The sequence below is a fragment of the Carassius carassius genome, chromosome 22 (genome assembly GCF_963082965.1).
Source record: "Carassius carassius chromosome 22, fCarCar2.1, whole genome shotgun sequence".
Lineage (NCBI taxonomy): Eukaryota > Metazoa > Chordata > Actinopteri > Cypriniformes > Cyprinidae > Carassius > Carassius carassius.
Genome location: NC_081776.1, coordinates 2419688 through 2440173, shown reverse-complemented (window position 1 = coordinate 2440173; position 20486 = coordinate 2419688). Strand labels below are relative to the sequence as shown.

At 38.4% G+C, this 20486-nt stretch overlaps 1 protein-coding gene across 2 annotated transcripts in view; it reads right to left on the bottom strand.

Moving 5' to 3' along the window:
• Positions 1-20486, bottom strand: part of LOC132098668 (metabotropic glutamate receptor 8-like) — a 181965-nt gene that overhangs the window by 9833 nt on the left and 151646 nt on the right. For both annotated transcript variants that reach the window (XM_059504771.1, XM_059504772.1), the window contains exons 8-9: positions 8242-8381; positions 4436-5371 (exon numbers count right to left, since the gene is read on the bottom strand). In XM_059504771.1, the coding sequence (XP_059360754.1) occupies positions 4436-5371; positions 8242-8381 (1076 nt within the window). The remainder of the gene's footprint in view (positions 1-4435; positions 5372-8241; positions 8382-20486) is intronic.

The window sequence follows — 20486 nt, the reverse complement described above, 5'->3', positions numbered from 1 at the left end:
CTATATTTCTCCAAATCTGCTCCAGTGAAGAAGTAAAGTCATCTACATCTTGTATGGCCTGAGGGTGAGTAAATGTTCAGCAAATTTTCATTTGAACTATTCCTTTAACTGCGACCTGCTAGTCGAGTAACCAGACATTACAGTGACTTGTTAACCTCCAGTGATTTCACATCATTGAGTATCAATGCATCTTCAGAAGTTAGTTTCAGCAGGGTTATTCACAGCAGCGATTAGTTGCCGATACTCCTGTTCAGGTGTGTTTTCAGAGTGATAGAAAAGAGGCTGACATCCATCTGTTCACCCAATCACACAGCATGAAGTTAAGTGACAATTAATCAACCAGGATTGGCAACACATATGCCAGCACACTAACTACCTAATGCTGCACACTCAACACTAAACGTTGACCACCCATGTAAAGCCCAAATGTTTGTACGTAATATTTAATCACGCAATACAATATCAACACCTGCTCAAAAATGTGAGAGGGCATGTCTGAATGTTCATGACTGTCCTGAGCGACACGATATCCAAAGAAAACCCCCTCAGTGTCCTGAATGCCGTCAGACTGAGTTCTTTAACACAGACAGTGTCTTTAATGCTGTTATAGAGCTGACATCCTGCCATGATCAACACCATTGCACCAGTGGCTCAATGGCTTAGTGTCATGTTTCCTGTTCAGTAAACATTCATTTGTCTAACTGACCACAAGCAAAAAAAATCAATGTGTTTTAATGTGTGATGTGCAAACTGTGCATGAGTGTGAATGAGAGAGTTATATGGAAACATCACTTTAGCAATGATTTCCTGTGCGCCGCCGACACATTTCAGTGGCTGTTTTTAAATGTTGCTTCTTAAAGCTCTAGTTATTTCCAGATGCCTTTGACAGCTTTTCATGTGATTTGTATGTGTTTTAATGAGAAAACTATATGGAAACCTTCAAAAGCATTACTTGTTTTACTGTGAACCGTTCATAGATGCACATTATTTCAAACACAAGATGTAATTGTTTATAATCTTTCATAAAAATCGAATAACTTGCTATGCTTTCAGCTGACAACAACATTGATCTAATTTGCATGATCTAATAAATTAAAGCTACATTTTGGTCTTGTGGAACACTCAGTTTCACAGAAAGATTATTTGCACATAATAAATAATAATACACTAACATGAACGAACAGTGAACGACTGCGTTAATTTATAATAAATGAGACCTTCTTGTAAAGTGTTACCAAATTCTATATTTTATATACATTATATAAAAAATATGTACATTGTATGTGTACCTTCTTCCATATATAGTAGTACATCACAAAACGGGCCACTGAGACACATTTTAGTGGTGCACGGGAGATTACATTTCTAGTGACTTGTTTCTCAGTGTGAGGCTGCTGTGAAAGAAAAAGCAAGTGAATGCATTAAAGAACGCATTCATACAAGCAGAGCCAATATCTTTTCAAACTAATGTATTGTTTGTACAACTGAAGCTGACCTCATCCTCAGCTTAATGTTTGCTGTTGTGACTCTACCTTGAGCTAAGCTTCTATTCCTCTTCTGTATGGCATCTTCTCTCTGCTGCATTAGTTTAAGCACATTAAGTCATGGCTGCAGAAGTGATTTTCCCTTGCACACAGATTTCCCATGATTAAGAGCACAACGCGTGGCACACTAAGGACCTGGGCGGTCACTCTCTCTCGAACGGCATGAATATCATTTAATGAGAAGCTGCTGGGGAGGATGAATTATGACCAGTGCCTTTTGTGGCAGGTTTGCCTTCATGTATGATGATATTACCAGGGCAAATGTAACTGAAGCTTATCTAATCTGAGGTAATACGACTTCCACTCTGAACAGCATGATCCTACACAGCAGGAGAAACAGCGTGATTGAGGTCTGTGTGAGTTCCGAACAGATAGGGTATATTACAAATAAAAAGCAAAAGCCTTGGCTAGCATGTTTTTTAAGGTTTATATAAGGTGGAATTTCTTTTTACAAGATCTGAAGAGCAGAATATTATGTCCTAGGTGAACGAAATGACAAATATTGTGTTAAATATGGACAATAGATTGTAAATTAAATCGTTTTTATGGAGAACACACCACCAAACACTTAGTTTTTGATTTACAAGAGCTTGAAGAACAAAGATGGCAGAGCTATTTGGAAACAAAGTTGGCCTTCAAGGAATTTAAGACACTAAAGTGAAACAAAAACATTGAAATGTCACTTAAAGATCCCGTTTAGGTACAGTGTCTGGGATGGAGTAATTGAAATTGCTGCGCGGGAGGTGCAAGTTGCTTGTGTTATTTCAGGCTTATGCAAACTTCAATCTTCATAACATCATTCATAACAGAAAAATAGTAGAATATTTCATGCTCCAGCAAGAATATGCTTACACCCACGAGAGGATTACCATAACAGATGTGCAGTTACTAAGAACTTTGCCACATTTCAGATAATGTTGGAATATTACTGTGCATATCAATGTATTTCACCCACTGATCCGCTTGAAATATGCATTTACATGCTGTGGCAGCATGCAGAGCCAACCTCAAACAAACCATTTACAATTACAAAAAACAGCGCTGTATGGGGAAAAAAAAAACATCTTCATGACTGTTAATAATGTAAATTTTGGCTAACAGGCATTACAGTATATTGTTTTACATAGACTCACTCACTTAAATTACATCAATACAAAGCAAACTTGACCTTAAAAAATCTAAATAACCCAAGCTCAAATCAATTTACCATGCCTTTTAATTATATGAGAAACACATTAGGCTTCCTGAATGCAGATCTGGTCATATGATGAACCATAACAGAAATGTGAACCATAACAAAACCCAATAAAATTATCTGCCAGTGATTTATGCGAGACCCGTAATTTGATTCTACAGATATGTGGAGAGATTATCTTAACCAGTCACCTTTGGAAGGCATTGATTTCCTGAGGAGCTGTGAGCACACTGCCCATGCACACTCGCAGCACTTTATTGACTCTTACGATTCTGCATTTGAGTCTCTGCATTGGAAATGTCAAAATGCACGTATTGGTTTTTGAGGTGATACCATTCTCAAATGCAGGAGGGTAGATCATATCAGCCTTGATATCTTTATGCTAGTGTAAAATGAAGAGGTAATAGTCGCTGCAATGAAAATCCACACAAATTGATTTTCTGAGGCATTAACCAAAGCACATTCTTGATAATGGAAGAATATTTCACAGGCAGTGGGATTTTATCTACTTTTCTACTGTGGTTCATTTCACAAATGCTGCAGCCAATACGACATTGACTCTTTGTAATGATATTAATTCAGGGCTAGTCACTTTTTCATTACGAACCAATTATGGAGTCATTTCGGTTGGCGTGGTTGCCAATCAGACAATAGTTTAATAAATACAGACTTAAGGCCATGTTTTGTTATGTGTGACAATGAGATCTGCTAATTTTTTTTAAGATGCCCTTTTTTCTTATCAAATGATTCATGTCGTTGCTTTCTTATCTTGAGTAATGCGATGGGTTGGGGGTCTGTGTTAATAGAATGCCATCTATACCACAGTTCTAGCGTTAAATGAGAATATAAATAAGCTTGTTAGTGTAAGGAATAATTGGTATATCCATAATTGTCTTTCTTGGCTAGCGCAAAGCGTAGCAGTCACAGTGAGAGGCTAATGTGACTAAAGAGCAATGTGGTAATGAGCTTTTATCATGAACCACAGTGAAAGGAAATCAATTCTAGAGTTCCAACATTTAAAAGACTATTGAATTACTTGTTTGCATAGATGTTATACTTTTAAGGATTGAAAAACAGCATACGGGTTTGGAACGACATGAGGGTGAGTAAATAATGATTGGATTGATCTTTCATATCTGAACTATCCAGACTCCTGCAAGTCCTGCTCACCCAAGCTTCAGATATTTCAGAGATGCTTTTTGAGTCGCCACCTACCTGATCACCTCTGACTCATTTGTCTGTTTCCTACAGTGCACCCGAGGCTAATATCTATCAGTCTGAGAGTATCTGAAACCCTGGTTTTGGCTTCCTTAGGTTAGCTTCTTAACATGTGAAAATTTCTGGAGGTTGTTGCCTGCTGGGCCAGGTGAAAGGGTAACCAGCAGGTGACATTATTATCTTTAGCCTAGAGCAATATTCTGCAACCTATAGCTCACATGCACATAAACAAACATTCATATTGCCTCTTCTTAATAAAAACATGAATTTCTGTAAAGAAAAGTTACTCAAATTCTTTGGAGCAGTCTTTTTCTGTTATATTTCCATATGCAAATTGCTGTCACTTCGTAGTTTTCATGCCAATTCCTACCAGAAGCCAGAAAAGTGCTAAGGCTGTATTCAATATTAAAAGCAATTACTTGTAATGGCATTATAAATACTAATGCATTTAGTTACAGATTTTGTAAATCTCACTTACCCTTTCTGCCGACTGTGCAGTGCCAAAGAAGATAGGTATAAATGCTAACCAAATGATGCAGGTAGTGTACATAGTAAATCCAATTGGCTTGGCCTCGTTGAAGGTCTCTGGCACACCGCGGGTCTTAATGGCATAAACAGTGCATGTTACCATCAGCAGGATGCTGTAGCCCAGCGAACAGATGAGCGACAGGTCAGAGATGTCACACTTAAGAACCCCACGAGCCTTCTCGGGGTCTGATGTGCGCTGCTCACCGTAGTCCACCACTGTGTGTGGTGGATCGACGGCGAACCACACAAACACACCGAGCAGCTGCACCGAGATCAGGCTAAAGGTGATGACCAGCTGGGAAGCAGGGCTGATGAAGCGTGGTGCGGCCACTGACTTCTTGCCTTGCTCGAAGATTCGGTGAATGCGGTTGGTCTTGGTTAGGAGAGCAGCGTAGCTGAAACACATGCCCAAACCCAGGAACACCCTTCGGAAGGAGCAGATGGCCAAACAAGGCGTAGCAATCATCAAGAAGGTGATGGCGTAGCACAAAAAAATCCCCGTCAGAAGCACGTAGCTCATCTCTCGGCCGGATGCGCGTACAATTGGTGTATCATTGTAGCGGCTGAAAGTGACCACCACAAAACTTGTAGCCAGGATGCCAAGAACTGCAACAAACACTGGTACGGCCGCCCAAGCAGAGTGCCATTCAAGTTTGATGATAGGGATTGGGATGCAACCGGTGCGATTGTGGTCTGGGCGCTGCTCATACGGACACAACTCGCAACTGAACTCGCTGGCTTGGAAGTGGTACCCTTCGCATCGCTCACAATGCCAGCAGCAAGATACACCCTTCACGATCTTCTTCCTTTCTCCCATCTGGCAAGGCACACTACACACCGAGACTGGAAGGGTGGGGTCACTTGCCCGCCAGCGCATGCCATCCACCTGCAAAGGATAACAAAAAAGTCTTGTCAAATACAAATACCAGAGATGCACTGTTATATTACCAGGACTAATTGGGACCTACAGTGTCAAAATCACACAGTGTATGTTCATTTAGACCAGTGGAGAACTGGTCCCCCAACTGAATATTGATATACTGTACATTTACTTTTCTAAGTGATTTTCTGATTTTTACCTGTTAAATAGTCAACAAAGTTTTAGAGATTTGTGAGTAAGCTCTTCATTTGCAAGAACACCCTAGCAACACGCTAAAAAGGTTGCCTGTCCGCCAGTATATGGCCTCCACTTGCAATGGATAATGGAAAAAGCCCTGTCAGAGATGAAGACCAGAGGCATACTGTTATATTAAAAAACTGTGCATTCAAAGGAAGTCTCATTCATTACCCACATAAATGTAGGTTGTGTCATATTTGCAGAAGAAATCACTTTATTACCCCTTAGCGCCTGAAAGCTGTGAAAAATAAAAAGCCAACGTTGCTCTTTTAAGTGCAGATTCAGTTTGGCTCTCGGGCACAACTTTGTTGACAGATATATTCTGGGATAAACTTGTGCCAGAGGTGTTTGAGATTCAAAAAAATAACATGTCAAAGTTTGAAAAGTGATTGCAAAGTACTATGCATGAAATTTAATTGCATGTAAAAAAAAACTATTTTGCCAGACCAATCCACGGGACAAATAAGGACAGCTCTAAACTTATGCTCTATGGTTCTCACTGTTGCCTGCTGCACAGAGATGGCCGTGAATGAATTATTCATGCTTGAGACAAATTATGTCTGGCAAAAACAGATTGGCTTTAATTAGAGAAGCGAGAAAAGAAGGGACATATTAAAATGAAAAAAGGACAACATTTGCAAATGAACAGATGTTTAATTTGACTTATCACATAAAAGGGTATGAATGGTACATAAGAATAATTGAAAGACCAAATTCCTTCATTTGATTCTTCCCATTGTGTCTGAAACAAAAGTCACACTGACCATTCACAATTAAGCTGTTTCTGTAGCTCAAGTTGTGTTAGCAAGCGCAAGGTTGGGGGTTCGAATCCCAGGGAACACATGTTAGGAGAAAATTGTTAGCTTGAATGCAATGTAAGTCGCTTTGGATAAAAGCATCTGCTAAATGCATAAATTTAATTTAATTTAATTAATCCTGAAAATAGTAGGGTTTCTGAGGTCTAAACGCTGTTAGCCAATCATAGCAGTGGGTGTTTTCTTCCGAGTCTACAATCCACCACACCTATTCAAACAGAGCGTACTGATGAAATAGGACAGAAAATAGGTTATTACTTCTTAATTATGATGTTTTTATGTAATAATTATAATATAACAATATTGCAAACAATTTTGTTGTAATTGTGAAAAAAAATCAGGGAAAAAATCAGGTCGTTTAAACATAGGAACTGCACATCGCTTTTCAACAAGTGACACAGTTTGAGGTATTTGATTTCTTTAGCACAAATTATGTGGGAGGAGCTGTGCTGCAGCATTTAGTACTAGGGTTAGAGATTAGTTAAAATACCTAATACTGATGTGTGTAAATGGCTAGTGTTGATTCTAACAGTTGTGTACAGTATGTTTGACAGCCTACATCCTTCAGATGGAGGCTGCTGTGATTTTGGTCAAAAACACATAAATAGTTCATATCAAACAATCTGTAATAACAGACAAAGCAATAGTGATCACATAATAAAACATTTACACTCACTTGTGTGTTGCGACATTACTTTCGGATCCAATATAGTTGCACAGCATTTTCTTTTAGTTTCAAACTTTCTGAAAATCCTGCTTTGAAATTGTGCCTTGTTCATAAACAATTCCAAAGTGAAATGAAGTGAACAAAAGACCAAATTCTTACTGACATGATCTGGAAACTCATTAAAAATAAAGTTCATCCACTCTTTCCTAATGTTGAGATCAGAAAGAAGGCAATGACTTGGCTTTGAACAGTGTCTTCTTGTTTTCTGAAATATTTTTATTGTTTGGCTTCCGCGTAGACCTGTGTTTACCTCTCTTTCCTTATTTATACTACATGTACAAATCGGTGGGTGGAGCTAAACAGGCAGTGATGTAGAAGCAGGCGTTGATGATCTTCTGTAGCTCTGAGGTGGCACATAAAGTGGCACATTCCACAACCTGTCATTTTGGCTTCAATATAAGCTGTTTTTGGACTAAAGAGAAGGTTTTGAGTTCTGAAACTTACAGAATCTTATATGTAAAAAAAAAAAAAAAAAAAAAGGTAATTTTGATACCTCAAAAGTTCATGACCCCTTTAACATAGTGTCACACTGCTATCTTGAGTCTTGTTTCATGGTCTTGTTTTTTTAAAGTGCCCAGGACACCCTAGCAACCAGTAATTTTTCGGAGTGAGTCGCCCTTAATGAGCTGCATGCAAATCGCCTGCACTCTGTAACACATCCTGTGCTGATCTGTTTAAGTGCTTAGGGGGAGATTTTGATACCTGGGTTAAGAAGCGAGATTTTGAGAACTACAGAGGGTTTGATCACAGTTCTGCTAAGCGACCACTCACCTGTGCAGACACAAAGCCCAGAGAAGCTGGGATTCTCTGTCACGTATAAGAAAACTACAGCTTCAATCTCCACACTGCTGCGAGAGCTTTTGGCCATGAAAACACGGCTCGTTTCTGGCTCCATTAATTTTGTTTTGCAGCCAAGCATAAAACATTACAAGCTTATCTTCCATCCCGTTCACTAATGAAAGCCGGAGAGTATTCATGTCACATGGACCATCAGCAAAGATAAGATTTCCTACAAACATTTATGCTTTAATATATCTGATTTGAACATGCATACTTTGTTATTTCACCATGAATACCAGAAAATGCTTTCCACTCACATTAAGATGCAGTTTGTTTGCCCACTGCCCGATAACTTTGTACTCAGCTGTCGATTTGTTGGTGATCTGATACTGAAAGATGTCATATCGTCCTGGTGCATCTCCATTCTGATTGAAGACCACAGGAGTGCCTGCACTTCCTGCAAAACAGGATATGACAAAATGACTAGACTTACATTTTTTATTCAGTAAAATAGCAACAGAATTATCAGTGTTACACACTTTTTCTTCACACTCATACTGAAGGAAGGACACGAGCCTATCGAAAAAATTAAGATGATGCAAAATTCAAAGTTTGAATTTCCAACAGGTGTATTAAATAGGCAAGGTGTCTGGTATCTACACATGTGAATTCCTCATAGTTCCACAGAAACCTCTGTGATGCAGGATAGGGTTCAGAATCATGTCTCGCAGGTGTAAGTAATATATGCAGCTTCTTGCTGTACATGCAAAAATCATGGCAACCTTGTGAGGAGGTAAGAAGGTGGAAAGGTAATAAAATGTATCAACTTTCATTGAGGTTAGCATCTTTAAAAAAAATACCTCCACACCTCTCCATCCATTTACCTTCTTGAATTTGGACCTGCATTCGAAAAAACACTTTTTGATCAAATGAATGAATCAAAAATGTAAACTGAACTCAGATTCACATCGAAAAAGCCATAATAACCACCTAGCAATATGCTAAAGAGCCCTGAACACCCTATTAACTGTTCAACTGCATAACATGGTAAAAATGCACACAACAACCTAGCAACCGCATTGCAACATGCTTAAGCTGCCCAGTTAACACTAGCAACCACCTAGCAAATACATTACAGCATGCTAAGAATGTACACAACACCCCAGTAACCACATGATGTTAAAAATGCACACAACACCCTAGCAACCACCTTGCAACTGTATAATGCTCTAAAAATGCACACAACACCTTAACAACCATTTTGCAACATACTAAGACTGCCCAGAAAACCATAGCAACTACATTGGAACCTGCTAAAACTGCCCAATTGCACAACATGCTAAAAATGCACATTGCATCTGGAAAACTAATTTTAGATTAAATTAGTGAACCAAAAATGTCAAATGAACTCAGATTGCATTAAAAATGTTAGTGTATAAACACTTTTACTGAAAGGCCTTCAACTCTGATCAGAATATGTATGAGTGCAATAACAAACCTTGCACATCCAAAATCTGAAGACGTGATTGAATAAGACTAAAGTCTGACATTTCCCTAACTAAACAAATATTTTCATTATAAATGTCGAGAAGTGCACAAAACATGTTGATCCATTATTCAGCATGATTCAATTATGACTCAAAGAGAATCTTGTGTAAATTGTACATTTTTTACAAACTAAAAACTATGTTGTGTGTTTATGTATGTTACATTTTATCAGTTTTCTTTCCCCAGGTTAAAAATGTTAAATATTTTAAATCACAGATTGTCAGTGTAGACCTCCTGGATCCCACTGTATATGGAGAAGTTCCATTATTACTATTAAAAATAATAATAATACTGCTGTATTGTGCATCAAAGCTTCTGTGTAACTCACGGAGATCTGGTGTGACAGTTCGCTTCTGAAATCCAAACCGAACTGAAAAAAGAGAAAAATGATGTAGGACTGATAAATCCATAGGTCGCTGTTGTTGAATGTAATGAAAAGGAACACAGTTCACTCTAAAGAGTCTTGTAGCATAATAACAATGCTTTTTTTTTTTTAAATTGCATCCTCCTAAATAAAGCTGAAATTCAACATGTTCCTGGTCAGGTCAGGTGAACAGACACAATCTCAAAACCTAATAGACCTGGTTGATCAGTTAAATGAGTTTCATTTAAACATGAAGAGCCTCAGTGAAGAACAGAAATGTCAGTACCTAAAATTTAGTTCACCCAAAAATGAAAATTCTGTCATTTACTCACTCTCAAGCTGTTCCAGATTTTGGGGGAATTTATCCTTTAAATTCACTTGTACTAAGCATTTCAAAAAGTCAAGTTTTAACATTGTTACACACCCTTAATCTTTGGAAAGTGTCTTATCAGTTTCGGAAATCGATAAGGACACTTTCGACCCATCATCTTAAATTACAGATGCCCTGCAGAAGAACAAGCAAGGACAAGTAGGTTTTAGATGAGATGGCAAATATCCTGAGACAAAGCAATTTGTTTCTCATTCTCATTCTTGGAAACATGAATTACAATTTGAGCCTGATATCTGAGGTGAGAAAAAAATGAATTTTTCCATTTTCGAATCAAACTGATCGCATATGAGCCCCAAACTAAAATTTTTGAGAATCTCATCTGGGTAACTGGGTTTATTTTTCAAACCTGTTAAATTACCTAGAATGATGTAAATGAACACTGGAGCTGCAAAACGGAGTTGATGTGTCTTTATGAGAATGTAATGATACAATCCCCTATTTAGAAGTGCTTTAGGATCTGCATGCGAGAGAAAATAATGTGGCAATTTAATTGCTTAAGAAAAACAGTAGACTTAAACAGAGAAACAGTTCAGGAACTCTCTCCCTGGAGTCCTGAAACACAACTAACCATGCACATCTCAACTCAAATATGTAACAGACTAAAACCCTAAAACCATCTACTTGGCCAGTAATCTAAAAGTCTAATGTCTTCATGCAATATCTTGAAAAGCACAGAAGTTCAACCACCCAAAAACAAACAAACATGCCAAAATGTAAAAAACAGTTATAAAGTCTCTTATATTAAAGAGGATGTAAATAGTTTTTTTATGGTGAACTGATTGCATTTTAAATCCAATCAACATTATAAAACATTCATTTAAAAACAACATTTCAATAACTACTCATCATTCAACTTAAAAAAAAGTTTACAAATTTATTTATTTATATATTTAGTTGAATGGTACAAAAGTTGGTCCATGCTTGTGGCTGATTGCAAGGGTGATTATCAGCTGGTTTCTATTTGGTTGACAGAGTGGTTAACACTTAGCTAACAAAAATATTTTCTAAGGAGGAGAAAGATAGAAATAATTGCTTTTTTTATGAACAAAACAAAAAATGTAATTTCGCAAACATTATTGGAAGGTTATATTTGGATGTTTTTCCAAACGTTCAGAAACAAGTAGTTAGGAGTTACATTTAAAAAACATAAACATTGAACAAATGTTCTATTAATTACTGGTAAAACATTGGTTTATAATATTGAGAAAAGCTTTCACAATAGCCAAAATTCTGAGAATGTTCCATGTAAGCTGAGCAGGTGGTTGCTTACTGTCCCAAGTGAAGAAGAAAAAAAATATCATTCATATATATTGCAAATGTGGAACCGTTTAATCTCTGAATCTGAAAACTGAGAGGAATACAATATATACAGTATTATCAGATTTGCTTGGTGAAAGGGAAAAAAAAGCATGGTTCTTTTAGTCCACTGCTTCTTAAAAAACACTGCCGGCTACAATTATTTCCTTTCCACTGCAGCCAAGTGAAACAGAACTCTTAAAACACAAAGATTCTCTTCTAAAAGCTGCACATTTAGCCTTTCAAGATTCCAGCAACTGATTAGGCTTACTCTTTTTCAACAACTTTGCCATCGTCTTCCTCCTCACCGCCCTTCATTACAGCAAGTGAGCCGCTCTTGAGGCTGATGAGGGGATCGTTTGTGTGGAGGTCAGACACAGGTACACCTTCATGATCCTCAGTTGACACATCCCATTTTTATATACAAAAAAAAAAACTTTGATTCGTCCACCATGAAGGAAAGTAAGAGTAGAGGAGGCCAATGCCTCCAGAAGCAATATTTTCAGAGAATATAATGATCCAGATTCGGCAACAGCTTGTGTAGCGAGCATCCAGACAGCCATGTTCTTTTATTTAAGGAGACATCAAGTGAAGGAAAATAACGCTTCTCTCTGCAAACCCAAGATGCTGAGTGTTTTTTTGTTTGATGTGCATGTGAGAGATGCCTGTAAGATACGAGATCCATCGTCTTCAAATCTCTGCTCCAGGGTGCAAACATCATTCCCTGTACGGCAAAGCTGGTTACAGCTCTCTAAGATTACCGTGAGCTTGTTGTCACTGCATATCAGCATAATGCAAGCAAATAAGGCAGTGTGCAATCAGTGATGGTAGATTATTCTGTTATTAATTTAGCAACAGCAAACTGATCCTTTCCAGCATAAGAAATCTCTCATCCTCTTGTCGTGATGGGCGAGGATAGTGGCACAGAAGGTGCAGCAGCTTACTGAATTTATCCAGCAATACTGATCAAAGCTTGGCTTTCCAGGTGGACCGGGGGAGCGGGAAATTGAGGATTACAGGAGACCGGACAGACGTAACAATAGAGCACTCAGTGGGATTAACCTTTCTGCCAAGCCTTACCTGCTGCTTCTGTCGGCCAAAATCACTGTTACGACTGCACATATTTAGGATCATATTTAAAATGCTAATACTTGAGCAACATACTTAATATGCACATTATAATGTTGGCAGGCTGTTTTGAAGTAGACCAATAAATAAATATCTAGTAACAACCTAAAATGTCTTGTTAACCACCCAGAATACCTTGGAAATGACACAGAAGACCCTAGCACTCAGCCAGAACAACATATACTCTAGCAACAATTTAGAACACCCTAGAAACCACCCCAAATACCCTAGTAACTCGATAGCACACCCTGGCAACCACCCAGAGTACACTACCAAGTACCTAGTAGTAACCACCCAGAAAACTGTAGCAATTACCCAGAATGCCATAGTAACAACCTAAAACATGTAATTAACCACCCCACAGGACCTAGTAACTAACCAGGACACTCTAGTAACCACCATAATACACAAAAACTCAGAATTAAATTAAATTAATGCATTTAGCAGACGCTTTTATCCAAAGCGACTTACAGTGCATTCAGGCTATCAATTTTTACCTATCATGTGTTCCCAGGGAATCGAACCCCCAACCTTGCGCTTGCTTGCTTGCTAACGCAATGCTCTACCAGTTGAGCTACAGGAACACATACTTCAGAACATACTAGCAACCACCCAGAATACCCTAACAACTACCAAAAAAACACATAGCAGCCTCTTAGAACGCCCTAGTAACAACCTGTGACGAGTAGGGCGGGGCCAAGGGACGTGGGAGCGAGGCCGGTGGAGTGATTGGAGATGAGCTACACCCGTTCGACCCACCGGTCTCGAGGACCACGGAGGAGATGGAAGGATATACAACTGGAGCGACGACAGTGAAGGACGAGAGAGGACCAGGCCTGGGCTTTATTTTAGGTTTTGGTTTTGATTTGTGCGCACTGATTATTAAAATGTCATTTTGATTGTCCGCTGGTTCCCGCCTCCTTCTTCCCAATGATTATTAGAGTTTAATTCATTACAGTGGTGCCGAAGCCCAGGCCTGGACCTCTCTCGTCCTTCACTGTCGTCGCTCCAGTTGTATATCCTTCCATCTCCTATGTGGGACTCGAGACCGGTGGTGGGTCGCAGGTGTCGCTGATTTCCCAATCACTCCACCGGCCTCGCTCGTGTTCCCACATCCCTCGGCCCCGCCCCACTCGTCACACAACCTAAAACAGAAAAACCTAGCAAAGACCTAGACCACCCCAGCAACCATTCATAACACTATAATAGGAATCACCCAGAATGCCCTAGTAACTATTCAGAACACTCTAGCAAACCACCAAAAATAGCCTGGCAATGACATACAACACTCTCACGACACTGAACATTCAGGAAATGTCCTAGGACAGCCTAGCAACTCTTCAGACTGTCTAAGCAACCACCCAGAACACTCTAGTAACGATCAGCTACCAGGAACACCCTAGCAACCACCCAGATCACCATAGAAATGGACAAGAATGCCCTAGGAACCACCCAAAATAGTGAAAAGTGAGTGAAAGTGAAGTGAAGTGACATTCAGCCAAGTATGGTGACCCATACTCAGAATTTGTGCTCTGCATTTAACCCATCCGAAATGCACACACACAGAGCAGTGAACACACACACACACACTGTGAGCACACACCCAGAGCAGCCATTTATGCTGCGGCGCCCGGGGAGCAGTTGGGGGTTTGATGCCTTGCTCAAGGGCACCTAAGTCGTGGTATTGAGGGTGGAGAGAGAACTGTACATGCACTCCCCCCACCCACAATTCCTGCTGGCCCGGGACTCGAACTCACAACCTTTCGATTGGGAGTCCGACTCTCTAACCATTAGGCCACGACTTCCCCCTGCGACAATAGCCTGCGACAACTAACTAGAACAGCCTTGCTACCACACCAAACACCCTAGAAACTACCTGGAATTACTTAGTAATCACATGAAAAACCCTAGCAACCACCAAGAACACCTTAGCAACCATGCAGAATAGCAAACATCTTATTCTATTAAAAGTTCAATAGCTCATATTAAAAGTTTTCCATCATCCTGGAACTACGAAGCAAGTCAAACATACTGCCTTTACTATTATTTCAGTCTGTCTCAGAGAATTTCCTTCTGTGAACATGATGTAATACACCTCCTAAGGCCATTCCTTTATTATTTCAGCACAGAATAATTTGAGAAGAGTATAGAGCTCTGTTATGCAGTTAAATGCTTGCTGCTGCACTTCATTTTAAGATTCACCGTCACGCTGCCTCAACTTACAAGGGGATTTGTTTTACACAACATAATTATCATCACTTTTTTGCCCAGCTCGTCTGAATACACAATTCCACACTCTCTCCTCCCGCTCTGTCCATCTCACAACACTAATCTAAAAATAAGCGTATGTAGAGAGTCACTGGAGCGGGTGTAATTGTGGCAGAGCTGCCGATTACCCCTCGGCGGCAGGCAGTGATGCTCCAAGTTGGACCTCTGCCTTTGTATCAACTTCCATTTACTGATTCTGTGTCCTCTTCGCTCTTCTGAAGCTTCTGTGTGTGCATACATACTGAGCTATGGGTATGTTTGAAATGGCATACGAGCATGCATTCTACCGATGTCGGCATGTATTAAATATGCAACTGAACCAGAGCACCCTAACAACTACCCAGAACACTGTAGAAACGGTCTAGAATACCTTAAGAACCACCCAGAATGCCCAAAACATTAGTAACCACCAAAAACACCCTTGTAATGACCTAGAACACTAACTACACTGAACATCAAAGAGAAGGCCTAGCAGCTAGTCTGAATACCTTAGCAACCCCCCATAATTCCCTGGTAACCACCCAAAACACTCAAGCAACCAACAAAATACCTTGGAAATACCCAAGAAATGAACTAACAACTATGAATAAAATAAAATAAAACATGTAATGTTTTTGGGTAATCAAAATAATAATAATAAAAAAAAAGAAAAAAAAAAGAAAGTTAAATACAGTCTATTGCCTGTAAGAAATATGTATTAGTATGTTTATTTCAAATTCCATTAGCAGGTATGACAACAGTTTTGTGAAATCTACTCACTGAAGCATCCTGTGCACCATTTCATGTACTATTTTAAAAACTATTATGCATTAGGCAGGGCACATTCCAAACACATATTTAATGCACTCACAAACTCTGTCCATTCCATCTCACACAAACACACCGGTCACTCACACATATGCACACATTACCACCCTTCACACTTCTAAAAGACCTCTTCTGGACCTCTACACACACTCATCCATTTCTTCTCATTCGCCGTCATAATCGGTCAGCGCTGTGTTCATTATCACACACTGGCTAGCAGTTAAAGCAGTGTGTGTGGTCTGTGAAGGGACAGAGGAAGTGCAGTGATGGGTAGTAATGAGAGAGCTCCAGTTCAGGTGACTTAACTCAAACGGCGCTTAGATGTAATCGTTCCACAGTATCAGTGGACTCAACGCAAAGACATCGCACATCTATCAACCATTACCACTCAATAGCACAAGACTCTGTGTGAGTGTTACCTTCTATGAGCAATAGAGTGAATCTCACAAAAACATGTCCAGGGGCCTCATTTATAAACGTTGCGTACGCACAAAAGAAGGCGTACACCACTCTCTACGCAATAATTGATATTTATAAAAAGCAAACTTGACGGGAAAATGTGCGATCCTTCACGCAAGCTCTGACCCAGGCGTATGCACAAAAAACGGGTGAAATGAGAAATGGCGACACCGTCGGCAGATGGAAGAAACACATGAAAGTGAAAGTGAAAATGACAATACTGCCTTTTATAAATAACATGAAGACTTCACAAAGCAAGTCTTACAATTAACAGCCTACACGAACACCCGTTTGATCGATCAGCAGTGAAACAAACAAAAATAATCAAACGAAAATTACAACAGAAATTCAAATGAACACATATTTGCAAAAAGAAAAGTGAAATATGTTCTGCAATAATATTGGCATGTTGTGCAATTCATCCTCATAAATAATATAGTTAACAGAACAAAATAATGTACAAAACTGATATTCTCGTCAATGTGTCCGTCTGGCGGAGCAGATATAGATGCAATTAGATAGACAGATAGATAGATAATTAAGGAGATAGATAGATAGATAGATAGATAGATAGATAGATAGATAGATAGATAGATAGATAGATAGATAGATAGATAGATAGATAGATAGATAGATAGATAGATAGATAGATAGATGTATTAATTGTCCACTGGGGAAAGTTGTTTTCATAGTAAAACATTTCTTCATAAGCTACGGAATTATGGTATTCATGCATATGCCTTTAGTTTGTTTTATTTTTGATAAAACAATGTATGGCGTATGTCTCAACCATTCAGAAAGCAACAAGAAATTACATTTGCGCTGAACAATTTGCCATTTCCACGTCGATTATTATCGACATCTGTAGCTTGTCAGATGCAAGAGGGGTCAGCTCCGGTGTCCCCTTTCCCCCACCCGTGGCAGACACACTCTGGCGATGGAGCGCTAGACGTTTTTTTGCCTCGACTTTGATGTCCGACCATTTCTTTTTTTATCGGCCAAGGTCCGAGGTTGTGAGGCTACAGCATTTACGGCGTCTGCCACCGTTTGCCACTCAAATGCCTTTTTGGCATTAGTAATGCCCACACTGTGCCCTCCAAACAACATTTTTCTCCTCTTTTCCACCTCGCCAACGATAACTTCTACTTCACATTGAGTGAAGTTAAGTTTTTTTTATTTCCTCTCTGTGTTTGCCATGATTTCGCAATCAAGTAATATTAACTTGTGGGCGTTTCACGGACTATTTATGGGCAACTATGGGCGTGTCATGAAGCCGCAAAAGCTGCGCTACATTTAGAATTGATTGTGATTTATTAAGGGAAAAATGCGTAGGATGTGCGTGCGCACGGTTTTATAAATCCGAATATTTCTGTGCGTACGCACATCCTATGTTTCATCCGTACGCCACTTCTGACGCAAATCCTATGCAAAGTTATATAAATGAGGCCCCTGGTCACATTCCACCTCAAATTCATAATTGCTAATTTTCTCTGTTATTTTACACAAATAAGATGGAGGTATTTGTGTGTGTGTGGTGACATGATTTTAATGATAATTAAATTTAACCCCTTAAATGAAACCGTCATTATCATAATGCATGCAGATGTTCTGGTTGGTTATTATTATTATTTTATTTTTATTTTTTTGCTATTGCCATTATTCTCAATAATAATTCTTATTAGATTTACATAACTGTATTCACATTATTTAAAGCATATCATTTTAACATTAATAATAATTAATAATACAATTATTTTTTTACACACATTATTATTATTATCATCTATATTATTATTTTATTCTATTATTATTTATATTATTATTTATTAATCTTATTTTTAATTGTCAGCATGGCAATACATGAAATGTTTTTAATTTAAAAAAATTATTATGGTAATGAAAATTGAAAGGGGAATTGTCTTTTATGATAAAAATGCCACAATACAAAACATCACAAAATATTAATATTGACATTCTATGACATCAGACATTATATGACATATTTTCATTATTCTAATGTCCTAATTCCTACCAACCAACAGCAACACTTTAATGCCATGCCATGGAGTTTTGTATGGCCAAACACCAGTGCACAAGTCAAGTGACAAAAATGCAAATATCTAGTCTTTTTTTCTAGACTAAACTCAGAAGGCACTTAATGGGGTTAGTTTACAATGCCGTTTCTCACAGTAGGGATAATTTTGTCTGGATCCTGCAAAGAAAACATAAAATAGAACAGACTACACACTTAAGAAGCGGTGCATATGAAGACTTCAGTCTGGGAGGCCTGGCTTTGGGAATGTGCCATTAACAACTGACCATAAAAGTGTCGTCATAACAAATGGTGAATGTCCAGCATTAAGAGGCAATGCAATTTCTAAATAGGCCTAATGCTGATCTACTGCAATGTAATTCAGCATTCATTCACACATTCAGCATGATTCACCTCTTGAATCTGACCAACTTTCTGATTTCTTGAAATGCAGCCCATGTAGATTGTTGTGCTATAACTGCACCAAAACCATTGAGACAAAACTGAAATTGAACCACATTGATGGACCACGATATCTTAAATAGAGATGTATGTGAGCATGCTGCACAGTTTAATAAAGATTCAAATGCGTACATTAACAGTGAAAAAAAAAATCATACTTGAACTCTTTAATTTTTTTATTTTTTAAATTAGAATCTCATGAAAAAGTTCATTTATTTCAGTAATTCAACTCAAATTGTAAAACTTGTATATCAAATAAATGAAAGGCACACAGACTGAAGTGGTTTAAGTCTTTGGATCTTTTAATTGTGATGACTTTGGCTCACATTTAACAAAAACCCACCAATTCACTATCTCAACAACTTTTGGCAGTGTGGGCAGGTGCCAAATCCTGCTGGAAAATGAAATCAGCATCTTCAAAAAGCTTGTCAGCAGAAGTAAGCATGAAGTGCTCCAAATTTTCTTGGTAAATGGGTGCAGTGATTTTGTTTTTCAAAAAACACAATGGACCAACACCAGCAGATGACATTGCACCCCAAATCATCACAGACTGTGGAAACTATACACTGGACTTCAAGCAACTTGGGCTATCAGCTTCTCCACCCTTCATCCAGACTCTAGGACCTTGGTTTCCAAATTAAATACAAAACTTGCTTTCATCTGAAAAAAGGACTTTGGACCACTGGGCAACAGTCCAGTTCTTCTTCTCCTTAGCCCAGGTAAGACGCCTCAGGAGTGGCTTAACAAGAGGAATACGACAACTGTAGCCCAATTCCTACATACATCTGTATTCCTTGATCTCAGTCGATTCCTTGTGAAGTTCACTCAAATTCTTGAATTGATTTTGCTTGACAATCCTCATAAGTCTGTGGTTCTCTCGGTTGGTTGTGCATCTTTTTCTTCCACATTTTTTCCTTCCACTCAACTTTCTGTTACCAATGCTTGGATACAGCACTCTGTGAACATCCAGCTTCTTTGGCAATGAATGTTTGTGGCTTACACTCCTTGTGAAGGGTGTCAATGATTGTCTTCTGGGCAACTGTCAGATCAACAGTCTTCCCCATGATTGTGTAGCCTAGTGAACCAAACTGAGAGACCATTTTGAAGGCTCAGGAAACCTTTTCAGGTGTTTTGAGTTAATTAGCTGATTGTCATGTCACCATATTCTAATTTGTTGAGGCGCCAGGGTTTTTTGGAAAAAAATGCTGTATTTTGACGTCAAGATTTCAAAAGATTGTGGCTTGAAAGGGCTTAAAGATAGAGATCTACTCTAAATTAGATAAATGTTGGGCATGACGGAAGGTTTATGTAGGGTGTAAATATAATCATCTAATTTGCATATTATGACGACACAAGGGGGTGGCCATCTCGAATTTCATAATATTCAGGAAATAGTAGATTTTGAATTAATGTTTGATCTTATTTCTTTTTTTTTGTGTGTCTTTTTATCCTCATTCCAAATGATCAGAAAACAGCAAGCCAACTATAAAACAGGAGAAAGTACTAAATTATTACTATATTCCTATACTATATAGTACTAACCGTATTAATATAGTATTAATCACCTATTTTCATTTGCTGCATGTTTTCTTTATTTTTTATTTTTTAAACACGCTAAAAAATTTAATTAAGTTTGTGAGAAGAAAAAAAATATGAGTCGTGTATAGGTTGCATTTTAACGGATTAATCACCTATTTTCATTTGCTGCATGTTTTTTTTTTTTTTTTTTTTTTGCTATTATATAATTCATGTATAAGTTGCATTTTATTACATTTAGAAATAATAACGGCTGGCCTTATAATTTTAT